Source organism: Xenia sp. Carnegie-2017, unplaced genomic scaffold, assembly GCF_021976095.1.
Source record: "Xenia sp. Carnegie-2017 unplaced genomic scaffold, XeniaSp_v1 HiC_scaffold_14, whole genome shotgun sequence".
NCBI lineage: Eukaryota > Metazoa > Cnidaria > Anthozoa > Malacalcyonacea > Xeniidae > Xenia > Xenia sp. Carnegie-2017.
In genome coordinates, this window is record NW_025813447.1 from 7,861,471 (window position 1) to 7,874,116 (window position 12,646).

General features: G+C 35.1%; 1 protein-coding gene across 2 annotated transcripts in view; it reads left to right on the forward strand.

Moving 5' to 3' along the window:
- LOC124435005 (stabilin-2-like) overlaps window positions 1–12,603 on the forward strand; it is a 59,284-nt gene extending 46,681 nt beyond the window's left edge. The window contains exons 57-68 of one of the 2 annotated variants that reach the window (XM_046984957.1): window positions 480–553; window positions 1,003–1,041; window positions 1,919–2,023; window positions 2,220–2,342; window positions 3,447–3,539; window positions 3,659–3,703; window positions 4,271–4,324; window positions 5,402–5,515; window positions 9,126–9,215; window positions 10,787–10,897; window positions 11,325–11,357; window positions 12,306–12,603. In XM_046984957.1, the coding sequence (XP_046840913.1) occupies window positions 480–553; window positions 1,003–1,041; window positions 1,919–2,023; window positions 2,220–2,342; window positions 3,447–3,539; window positions 3,659–3,703; window positions 4,271–4,324; window positions 5,402–5,515; window positions 9,126–9,215; window positions 10,787–10,897; window positions 11,325–11,357; window positions 12,306–12,317 (893 nt within the window). In that variant the 3' untranslated portion in view covers window positions 12,318–12,603. The remainder of the gene's footprint in view (window positions 1–479; window positions 554–1,002; window positions 1,042–1,918; window positions 2,024–2,219; window positions 2,343–3,446; window positions 3,540–3,658; window positions 3,704–4,270; window positions 4,325–5,401; window positions 5,516–9,125; window positions 9,216–10,786; window positions 10,898–11,324; window positions 11,358–12,305) is intronic. The other variant, XM_046984958.1, reaches the window with a different exon arrangement.
- The last annotated feature ends 43 nt before the right edge of the window (window positions 12,604–12,646 follow it).

Below are 12,646 nucleotides of genomic sequence, written 5' to 3' on the forward strand. Positions count from 1 at the left end.
GGTGAATATTCATATTTTCAGCTCTGACAAAACTGTTTTTTTCATATGGATTGCTATTTGAAAAGAAATCAGTCGGGCGCAGCTTAATATATGAATATTCACCCGCGCCCCAACCCCCAGTTAGTTTCCTTGCCAAAAGTTATTGTTGAACTCTCGACTTGGACTGTGGTTCAAACCTTGTCCTTGTTGACTTCACATTTGTCGCTACTTAAAAATTTGCGAACTTGGTCTAACACGAAATGAGTGGACTCTGTACAACAACTTTACACTGTTGCACCGTTTCGGTTGTAGTAACGTGAAGTACGTACAAATCAATTTCGTGAAACGTGTACTTCGATTGAATGTCACGAAATCATAACATTGCAAGAGGGCTTTTCGCGATGCATTATTTTTAACACAAGTCTTAGTGACATCATTTTAATGATATTTGCGTGAAGCAAGAGGGTTCCATTTCATATCAATGTCAATTTTCGTCTCAGGTGGTCGAGCCAAATGCCGCTGTCCAAAAGATTTTATAGGCGATGGGTATTACTGCTCTGGAAGTTTGATGAGTGTAAGTTACAATATTTCCTCCCGTTTTCTCAGTTGTCTTCAATGTTTCATTTGTTTGTATGTTTTGTACAGTTGAACACGGACGTTAGTTCAAGGTTAATTAAGTGTAACCACTTATTTATATATTCTGTTATGTCACGCTGATTTCTTTTGAAAGTGATATTGTTTTGAAAACAAATTTACCAGGTATAGCAAAATACTTGAATATGCCCCCACAAAATAAAAATTAACGTAGGATTGACGCCAATGCAGTTCAATTCTTGCAAATGTCCAGCACTCTGTTGAGCAAGCTTATACAGAAGTCTTTAGGCATGTGCTAATGGTGTTTTCACTTAAATTCAGAACAGTTTAACCCATTTGAAAATCTTGTCCAAAATATTTCACTCATATAGCATTTCACCTGTATGTGTAAAATACGGATTCGTAATTTTTCATTCAACATCCTTGTAGATCATAGACTATGTCGAAGAACTCAGCGATTTTTCTAAGGTAATATTTCATCAAAATCATGAACGGGGATGTATTAACTGGGGGGGGGGTCGCCACTGAACGTCTTTCTATTCATTTATGTCATTGGTTTTCGTATGAATAAAATATTTTCTTAGCGGCAACCCCAAACAATTCTGATTTATTGTTTAAGAATGTTTGTCAACCACGATGCATTCCGCGCTACTAACAGCTTGACGGCCATTTTGTGTGTTGAGGATATTGCGAATTTTGATATTGAAGTTCATGCAACTTAGATAGGCTATAGTAATTAATGTAAAATGAAGTTTTCAATCAATGTTTTTTTCTAACTTTTCAGATAAATTAGACGACGTAGTGACAAAATTGAATTCTGTGTACTGCAAGCTTAATAAACTAACGATGTAAACATAAACAAAGGCGCGCAATGCATCTTGGTTGACACACATTCTTTAATATTGTTAAGACATGTTATTTTTGCAAAAACCGAATAAGTCGAATAACAAAAATAGAAGACATTAAAATCATTTTGAAGAATCCTGTTTGAAGTAAAATTATGTAAAATTAATTTTTTCATTCTTAAACGAAGAGCCCCTTAAACTGTGCAGCATTTGCTTTTCAACATTGACGTTTGCATGTTTCTTCCTAAACCATAATTTGTATTTACCGAGAAAGCTCTTGATAGTTTTCCAATTCCACGAAAGTTTTTTATATTAAAACATTGATATTGAACAGAAAGGTTGTAACTGTTTCACGATATCTTTTGAATTATTCTATTAAATTATTCAGTCAATGAACTAAAGTAAAAGTTCGTACAGAGATTGAGCAACAGAAGTTTTGTTTCGTATGCGCTTCGGGAGAATTTAAACATATTTGTATCATTTTAACTTTTATATCACAGGCTTTCAAGCAGTTGCCCCATGGTGGAGCATATCACTTCAAGCTACTTTTGTCTGGTAAACAGGAGTACACAGTTTTCGCTCCCATTAATTATGGCCATGTTAAGGTTAGAATTAAAACGGTTTGCTGTAGAGTCATCGCATATATTCAAAGTAGAAAATTCTTTTCTGTTATAATGACATAAATAAATGCTCCTGTCTATAATCTTCGTTGTAATTGATCTGATGTTGAAATTAAAGGGTCTGTAAACTGGATTAAGTGTATATTTTTACCATTGGCGCTTTACATTTTTGTTCTTCTAGAAAATGAACTTAGATCTTGTAAAGAACCACATTGCGAAAGGATATATCTGCCTCCCCCCTGGTCAGACAAAAGATGTCCAAACTCTGAATGGGACTCATTATACTCTTTCTTATTCTAAGGACGTAAGTGATAGGACGACTTGACTTTCCCCTATTAAACTTTTTTGAGATCCCACATCGGCGCTTTTTTGATGGTGATAAAATGTGTTAACGGTCTGATGATGTGATCCCGCACGTAACCGAGATTCGTATAAACGTTATGTAATGCCATGTTGGGAGAGTACATCGAAGCGGCCATGTTGGGGAAGTACATCAAAGTGCCGATGCTTAACAGAGCATGAAATTAACATAAATTCTTTTCATTCTATGATTTTACTTGCCTTAATTGGTTGTTGGTACCCAAGGCGCCAACTCAAAGGTTTACTAGCCCTTTAGCTTTGGGGCACAACGTGTTATTCTGATCTTTGCTCGATTGCAAGGAGCATAAATATTTGTAAGGAAAACTGCCTATAACACTTATTGGAGGTGCAGAATTTTGAAATTGAACCATGATTTTTTTTTCTCGATGCGTATTGAGTAAACCTTTAAAAGCCTGGCTGTTTGGCAATAATACCAATTATTTTGTGGCCAACGTCACGTCCGGCAAAATGGCGCTCTTTGATTGGTTCAGAAACATTTTGTCGGTCTATTATTTTCCCGTTATGGACCACGGTCCAATACGCGTGATTTTGCAATTACATGTAAACAAACTTCGTAAAGCAATCTGAAAAACGCAAAAAAAGACATTTAGGAATGTTAGTCGAAGGGAAAACACTCGGAAAATGGAAAACAGTTCAATTATCCAGACGATACAATTTCAAACGATTTATTTATCAGGTGAAATAATGCCTTATAATAAACCTTTATTAACCTCGTTTTTTCGGTCTTCACTGAGAGATATTGCCTCACGGGCTTGGTCTGTACAAGGGTCACGTTAGAAGAGCGTTGAAAAAGCAGAATAGTGTTCGACAGTTAGGATGTGTTAGAAATAACGAGTTGATGCAGTAAACAGTGGTAATTATACCAGATGATTACACGGATCTCTCCAATTTTCCATCATCGTAAAGCGCTTTACTGAATCTCAGCGCGAATATGCGAACAGTCCCATTTAGTCTCGGCATCATGCAATACCGTTTATCAAAACGTTTAAGTGTCGAGTTCAACGTATTTTTGTTTTTTTATTGACAGGGAAAGACAATGAAGATCCAAAACTTTGCGAAAGTGAAGTACGAAATTCCCGCTCGCAATGGCATGATTTACGTCATTGATCACGTGCTAGTGGTACGTTGCCTAAAGGAAGCAAATGGCCATCTTATATGCTAAAAAAAGTTTTTAGCGAAATTGTATTGTTGTTCCCATTCCGTATCGTTTGGTGTATAGACTTTCTTTTATGTTTTCAGCATCGTACAGTACATCCACACAATCAAGAAGTTCCAGTACCCAAGGTAAAATGGCCATTCTACTATCTTAAAAGCAGCAAACTGTAAAAGCTTCTTTATCGTCTGTTGCTGCCCTGATTTCTATATCATTTTCTAGCATTTTCCCGGATTTTTAAATCATATGCTAGCAAGGGAAAGCTAATAGCTAAATCGCATGACCATGCCAATTTTTTTAAGCAAACTATTTAAATACTGACCGATTTTTTGTTGCACAGTTATGTATAAGGTTGGCGATTCAAGAATGTGGAAATGTACTTAATTGTTGCCTTCTGATGCTTCTGACATTCGCGGATACTTTCCCGTGAATTATTGTGTTATCGTTTGTTTTCAAGTGTTTGTGACGTCAAAACGTGACGTCTGTTGACGGAATGCTTGTATTGGCTAAAGCCTAAGCGTGTTATCCACCATAAGAGAATGTATATTTTATGCATTTTGTGTCTGTCCATCCTTGTTGCATGTCATTGGCAAGGATAAATGAACAATGTACCTATAAATGAAGTACAAGTACCAATATTCTTTATTTATTTCAACTAAACGGGCGAAAAACTAAAATTTTCTTGTACACTTGTGTAGCCAACCACGCCCAGCACGAGAAGTCCCCCAAAAGCTTCAAAAGACGTCAAAACAGTGAGTCTCTTTCTAGCTCATGTATTTTTGTTGAGTGGTTTTTTGAAAACTCGTTTCACGTAAACCAAGATATCTAATATAGATGCCTGTACGAAACGAACAAGAGATAACAAACTTCTCATAGCTTTATTTCTTTAAAAAAATTCCTCTTACCATTTCATGTTTGAAAAAGTAATATCTTCCAACCGCTAATATGTTGCTAAGTTGGTTAAAAAGCAGCGTATATTCGTGCATTTCCAACACCGATTTTTGTGATGAGAACCCAAGTGCTCAGTAACTCCTTAAATTTTGTCAAGGTATCTCTTGGAGAATATTTGGGCTATTCTGAAGTCTACCTGCCCAACTTTATTCTCCATGCATTGCTATATTTGATATCACAAAAAAAAATGTCACACCCATATTTTTGTTGCGAATGTCCTGTTTTATGATGCCATCGAAAGTTATTCACTGTTTAACTTGTTTTGTGAACAGTAAACAGAAAACTCATTGTTCACAACTCTTATCGTTTCTATTCGTTGCACCTTTCTACTTCAAGTAGCAATGCCAGTCCGTTTTTTACTTCTGCGATGCATTTTTTTGTGTTCAGTCGCTTGAACAATGAATCGATTTATCCAAAGACATTGATGATAATTTTGCAGAAAAAGGAATCAAACATCGGGCTGACTTCGCTATTGCACACCACATAGTGCATCAGAAAAACTGCACGTCTTTGAAGTCACACAAGGCTTAGAATCGACATGATTTAGTTCTAATTAATCCCCTAAGACCTACAAATCGCAGCTACTGTACATACATTGCAAAGTTCAAGCATGAAATTCATTGCAATTGCGTTTACGCTTTCTCGAGAATCAATTATTCCTGAATCATGCAACTTTTTAACGTCAGCTGATTTCAAGGATGAGCAGCTTTTTTCATACACCGCGTATAGGAAAAGTTTCCAAAACCTATTTTCGCAACCCAGGAATAACTTTGGTTTTTTGAACACGTTTCTAAAATGTTTGACCAAGTTATGGCAATGAAACGTAAACTCATCGTCTTGCGGATCTGTTAACCGACAACTGTGTTCTTTATCTTTAGAGTAAATATATGATTATTGGCATTGTCTTGGGTGTCGTTGTGGTTGCTCTTATCATTGCAATCACGATTTTCATGTTGAAGCGAAGGCGCTCATACAACATCAAGTATCAAAAGGTAATGTCACTCCTAAGTAGTATGTTTGTTTCCTTTGTTCGGGGGATCATTTTATTATCATGCGTCGTGCCAATAGCCATACAGCTCTGGTTTCCGTTCTAGTGCTTACTTGTTAACAACTGTGCTTGTGAATACATGAAAATAGTTTTCAGATGAGGACTAGTGTAGAAATATTTTGGTTCAATGGAAATTACAGAGGATTGATTTATTCATAAGAATTAACACAGAAAAGAAAATTTTATTATTCTGTTGAAAGTTTCGATGACGATGATCTATAGCCCAATCTACTAGATATCTGACTCCGCCGAAATGCTATAGTTACGAGTGAGGCAAGCCGCCATTTTATTTTCCTGAGTTGATATACATTTGCAAAGTTGATAGTCTAGGTTTGATTTTTAAAATGGCCGATAAGATTGTTTTTTAAACTTTTTTCGAGCTTATTTTTGACTTTGAGTTTTAAAATAGAGACTTTGTCGTGGTGACAAATCTGAAAATAGTTCTAAAGATAGAAAATACCATAGTGAATGGTAAATATAATATAATAACTTGATAGTTCTTAAAATAACTGTTTTGAGTAAAGAGCACTAACCCAATAGTTCTAAATTAAAAGACACGGTGCATTTCGGCAGACTACTCCTCAGGTGTCAACGTCTGCTAAATGAAAATTTACAATCTATCGATACTTACAATGCCAAGAAAGAGAGTACGTCATCTCCAAAAGGGGAGATGACTTTGAGTTTGAGTTTTTGCCATCTTTCAAGATGGCGCACTTGCCTCACCTTGAAGCGATAGTTAGAAATCTAAGGGATTGGGCTCTAAATCATCGTTCGATGGTAACTTGACGTGGAAATAATGACCTTAATATTTAACCTTACTTAGTATAAATACAATTGCCCGACAAGTTTTAGTAAGGCCATGAATGATTTTTTTAACCATACTGCTGATGATAATTGTTAGAATAACCATATAATAACCATATATGAATAACCAAGTAGAATAACCATACTACTGGGAGAATTGATAATAACCACCAGGATTGTTAACCATACTAATGTAGAAGGTTTTATGCCAACATGAATAGATAATAACGACTATGATCGTTAACCATACTCCTGTAGAAGGTTTTATGCCAACATGAATAGATAATAACCACTATGATCGTTAACCATTCTACTGTAGGTATCATGCCAACATGAATAAATAATAACTTTAATCTTTATCCATAACTGTCAGAGCTTATAGGAGATTTGATGATAATAATTAGATAATAACTACCATGATCTCTAATCATACTGTAGAAGTTTACTTGGTAACATGAGTAGATAATAACTACCATGATCTCTAATCATACTGTAGGAGTTGCGTGGTAACATGAGTAGATAATAACTACCATGATCTCTAATCATACTGTAGGAGTTGCGTGGTAACATGAGTAGATAATAACAACCATGATCTCTAATCATACTGTAGGAGTTGCGTGGTAACATGAGTAGATAATAACTACCATGATCTCTAATCATACTGTAGGAGTTGCGTGGTGACATGAGTAGATAATAACTACTATGATCTCTAATGATACTGTAGGAGTTGCGTGGTAACATGAGTAGATAATAACAACCATGATCTCTAATCATACTTTGGGAGTTTGCGTGGTAACATGAGTAGATAATAACTACCATGATCTCTAATCGTACTATAGGAGTTTACGTGGTAACATGAGTAGATAATAAATACCATGATCTCTAATCATACTGTAGGAGTTTACGTGGTAACATGAGTAGATAATAACTACCATGATCTCTAATCATACTGTGGGAGCTTACGTAGTAACGTGAGTAGATAATAACTATCATGATCTCTAATCATACTGTGGGAGTTTACGTGGTAATATGAGTAGATAAAAACTACAATGATCTCTAATAATACTGTGGGAGTTTACGTGGTAACATGAATAGATAATAACTACCATGATCTCTAATCGTACTATAGGAGTTTACGTGGTAACATGAGTAGATAATAACTACCATGATCTCTAATCATACTGTGGGAGTTTACGTGGTAACACGAGTAGATAATAACTACCATGATCTCTAATCGTACTATAGGAGTTTACGTGGTAACATGAGTAGATAATAACTACCATGATCTCTAATCACACTGTGGGAGTTTACGTGGTAACATGAGTAGATAATAACTACCATGATCTCTAATCATACTGTGGGAGTTTACGTGGTAACATGAGTAGATAATAACTACCATGATCTCTAATCGTACTATAGGAGTTTACGTGGTAACATGAGTAGATAATAACTACCATGATCTCTAATCGTACTATAGGAGTTTACGTGGTAACATGAGTAGATAATAACTACCATGATCTCTAATCGTACTATAGGAGTTTACGTGGTAACATGAGTAGATAATTACTACCATGATTTTGTCCATACCGTGTGGGATTTGATGTTATCGTTATTATATAATAATATTATGTTAATTCATACTGTAGGAGATATGATCCTAATCTATATTGTAAGAGTTTTGATGGTAACACAAATACATAATAATTACCATGATCTCTAACCATACTGTAGTAGCTTTAATGGTAGCATGAGGAGATAATAACTATCAGAATCTCTAACCATTCTGTAGAGGCTTTGTTGGTAACACGAGTAGATACTAATAACCAAGAATCTCCAACCAAACTGTCGGAGCTTTGACTGCCGCATAAATAAAGAAAAAATAATGAGATGTAACAGCATTATTTACGGTGTCCGTTATGATTGAAGTTTTTGTTAATTTGACTGTTGATATACCATAAGAGGCATCATAAAAGAAAGTCAATAGCTCTGACACAAAGGCATGTTTTCATTAAAGACGTTGAACAAAGAAATTGCTTTTCTTTTGGTGGGCAGACTGTCTGATCGAATGTACCTACCCATGGTCCGGCACAAAAGCTTTATTTTCTTATGAATAGTCAATGATGCATAAATATATCATTTTTTGTTGCTTTCTTAAAAAAATACAATAATATCATTTGTCCTTGAAATCCTAGTACTAATCGTGGGATCCTTGAAATCCTAGTACTAATCGTGGGACCTTTATATTTTTCCTGGGATCATTTGCATTCATTTGGATCTTCGAATTCCTTGTTGGGTCATTGTGCAGTCTTTGTAATCTTCGTATTCTTGGTATCATTGTACGTTTCCTGGGATCTTTTATGTTCTTTGTGGGATCATGCAACGTTCATTTGGATCTTTTTGTTCTTTGTGAGATCCTGTAACGTTCATTTGGATCTTTTTGTTCTTTGTGGGATCATGTAACGTTCCCTGGGATCATTTTGTTTTTTGTGGGATCATGTAACGTTCCTTTGGATCTTCTTGTTCTTTGTGGGATCATGTAACGTTCCTTTGGATCTTTTTGTTCTTTGTGAGATCATGTAACGTTCCTTTGGATCTTTTTGTTCTTTGTGAGATCATGTAACGTTCCTTTGGATCCTTGTGAGATCATGTAACGTTCCTTTGGATCTTTTATAATCATTGCATGATCCTTAGTTGTGATCTTTTTGAAGTCTATGGAGGTTTGATCTTCCGTTGTGTTGAATAATTTATAGGATTTCCGAAATCCACGCCGTGATCACAATGGCCGAGCAGATGGGGATTGCACAAGTGGTGGCGACGAATATGTGCCCCAAAGGCTATGGGTTAGAAATTAAAACTATCTGTTTCGCAGATTCGCTTTTCATACAATTTTTGAAAAAAATTTGACAGATGTGACATGTCATCATTGTTATTTATCTTTATCGACTCATCGACTAAATACTTTATCTGAGTATGTTTCAGACTTTCAGTTCATCCCGAGTTACTTAAATGTCAATGGGAAAATAATTCAGTTTAGGATTCAACCCTGCTCCTTTCATCCAATTGGGTTTTTTTTGGGTGACTTGAAGGCTTGAAAACGGTAGTGAAAACGACAAATACTATCTATTTCCGTTCATACATCCGATTTTAAATTACTGTGTGTAATAGTTTGAGTTAAGTGAACGGTAATCCTTTTGAAAGCTTTATATCCAGTTTGCACGGATAGTTTGTAAATCGAAAGACAGCGTCGGTACGATGAATTTTTTGAAGTGAGAACTCTTTCGAATGCACTTATAACATCACATTTTCGCCGAACACATTTTCATTGTAGTTGGTAAATATATTAGCGCCATTTTTAGAAAGTTCTTTGATCATAAAAGGTAGCCACATCTCAACGTGCAACCGGGCCGAGTGATCATCTTTACCTACCTAGAGTTTGAACAGTAATTGCAAAAAAAACGTTCTTATGTAATAGTTTTATAATATGAAATAAACTTAAACAGTAATACTAACTTCTGCTATAGTAAACTGTTAACAATGCTATTAAAAAAGCAATGAGTAGTAGCTAATTACCAAAAAAGAAGTTTTTATTTTAGTCTGTCTATAATACATAACCAACTTAAACAAAAGTTACGACTGCAAAAGAGTATTTTAGTAATCTTTATAGATTAGATTATGTTTACTTTATACGGAGTGTCTATTGTCTTGTGTTTTACTAAAACTTAAACGATGCTGATAACTTTTTAATTTCTAATTGAATATAAACTTAAATTATTCCAGATTTATGTATTTTTCAGCTCTTTTAGCTATTACGTATAGATGCATACATCTATTTTCCGTTTATAGCTGTATATAAGAGCTCCTATTGATAGCAGTGATTTTTGTCGCTGAAATTGACAATACTACTCTCTTTAAATAAATTTGTAGTAATCGCAAAAAAGCTGCTTGAATAGTGATTGCAAAAAAGTTTTTATTTTATTGGTTCAATAATATGTAACAAACTTAAACAATGCTATTAACTTCTTGAATTAATTCATCTCAAATTATTTTAGTATTTATTGATTTATGAATTGTTAAACTTTTGTGTATGGATGCATATATCTGTTTTTTGTTTGTATGTATCGGAGCTCCTATTGATAGCAGTGATTTTGTATCAGACAGTACTGCTCACTCACTGTATAAAAACATTAGATTTCTAAAAAGAAATGAATAAAGCTATTGATCTAAAATCTACACGGCACGACCAAACGTGCTAGCTGTCTTATGCCACATCTCCCTACTAAATCAGTATCCCGAGCCGCAATCGTGCTTCATACATGAAAAAAATGGTTCGGGTTCAGTTTGCTTGGGTTCACTATGTTTGTATGAAATTAAATATGCGTATCAGTAACGATAAATTTCTTAACATTTACAGCATCCATCAGCAGAGCAGGGAGATACACTCCGCAATCCAATCTACATTGGAGACGACTCCCCTGATGACGCATTAGACTTCGAAATGACAGAAAGCAGTGTCGCACCGCTGGTCTGTATTGATGTAGCTTTTATATAAAAGACCTCTTGTACACGACATAAAGACTCCTTGTATAATTTCTGATACAATAGACCAATGTTTGATTTAGTTTTGCTACCCTAAATTTCTAGGTATATGTCATTTAAAGCAACTAAGGGCTTTGTGACCTCTTTTAGGGACTCTGTTCTGAACGACTGAGGGTAACGAAACAGCACTATGTGCCAGCACGAAACAGCACTTTTTCCAAGTACTAAGTGCTTAGTCAGGGACCTTGGGTTCTATTTTGCGTATTTGTGTGCCACAGAAGAGACTACCGGCTCTGTTATAGTGCTTTCTTAGATACGATGATTTTGCATGATGTGTTTCATTCAATTTGTCTTTTTCTTTCGTTTCTTCTTTAATTGATATGAAATTTAAAAAATCTCTCATATTATTTTAGACTGAGTATGATGCTGTTTCACTTTCGAAGAAGGTAAATTTCAAGGGTTTGCGAATATATTTTTCAAAATAAATCGTTTCGCTTCGTTAAGAAAAATTTTCTGGTGAAAAATTATTTAGCTCCAAGCCTCTCTTAGCTCCCCTCAATTTCTTAATAATCTCCAACCTGAAAGGTGGCAAAAAATAGACCCTCGGGTGAAGCTGAATAAAGAAAATGCGGCCATTGAGTGTTCGCATGTGATGTCAACAAGGCGGCCTTGTTGGTGGATTACATCAGAGTCCCGATGGCAATGGTTTAGAACCCAATCTTCTAGATATCTAACTACCGTGTCGACAATGACGACAGAGTATATTGACGTTTTACTTCTTAAAGAACGCGTTATATCGCTTCTTAAAATGATTAGATCAATGATTTAGGACCGAATCCCCTAGATATATGACTACAGTCTCAAGGTGAGGCAAGGACGCCATCTTGAAAAGTGGCAAAAAGCAAAACTGAAAATGAAAAATAAGTTAAAACAAAGTTTAAAAAACCCATCCTATCAAACATTTTAAGAATCAAACCTAGACTATCAACTTTGCGACTCAATATCAAGTCAGCAAAAGAAAATATTAGTCTTAAATATCGTCAATTTTACCACATTTCAAGATAGTGGCCCTCCTCGCTCATTACTAGACCGCTCGCTCATTACTAGAAAATTTCGGTGGAGTCAGTTATCTAGGAGGTTGGGTTAAAGGCCGATGCTCAATAGAACATGAAAGTAACATAATGGGATTTTAGCCCATTATGGCGACCGATGAAAACACTCTATTGGCATAAATTTGCTCACGTATGTAAAACACTTTTTCGAGTAGAGCATTGCTTTTACAATAATAAAAGTACTTTACAATCATTGTTTGATTACGTTCGCAAAGTTTGCTATAAAAATGGGGAAATTATGTTTTCTGTCACACTTATTAACACAAACTTTTTATTTTTCAGCCCAAGTCCTAGTCCAGCTCATACTTGCGACAAGTTATACTTGGTCTATTTCCAAATCGCAACATTTAACTTTGTGGTATTTTTTCTTTTTAATGTAGTTACTAGTATTGTATTTTTTGTTATTGACTCTATTATTTTAACTGTACAATTAGAATTCTTAATAATTTTTACGTTGCGTTTATGCCATCCCTTCAAACTTCTATTTTCAATAATTTTTGGACTATATTGTAACAATTGCACAATTGAAAATGCTAGTTTTCAATAATTTGAATGCATTGAATACATAACAAGAAAAATATCTCTCTCTTTCTCTGCTTGGTCTTGCAAGGTTGCCTAGCCAG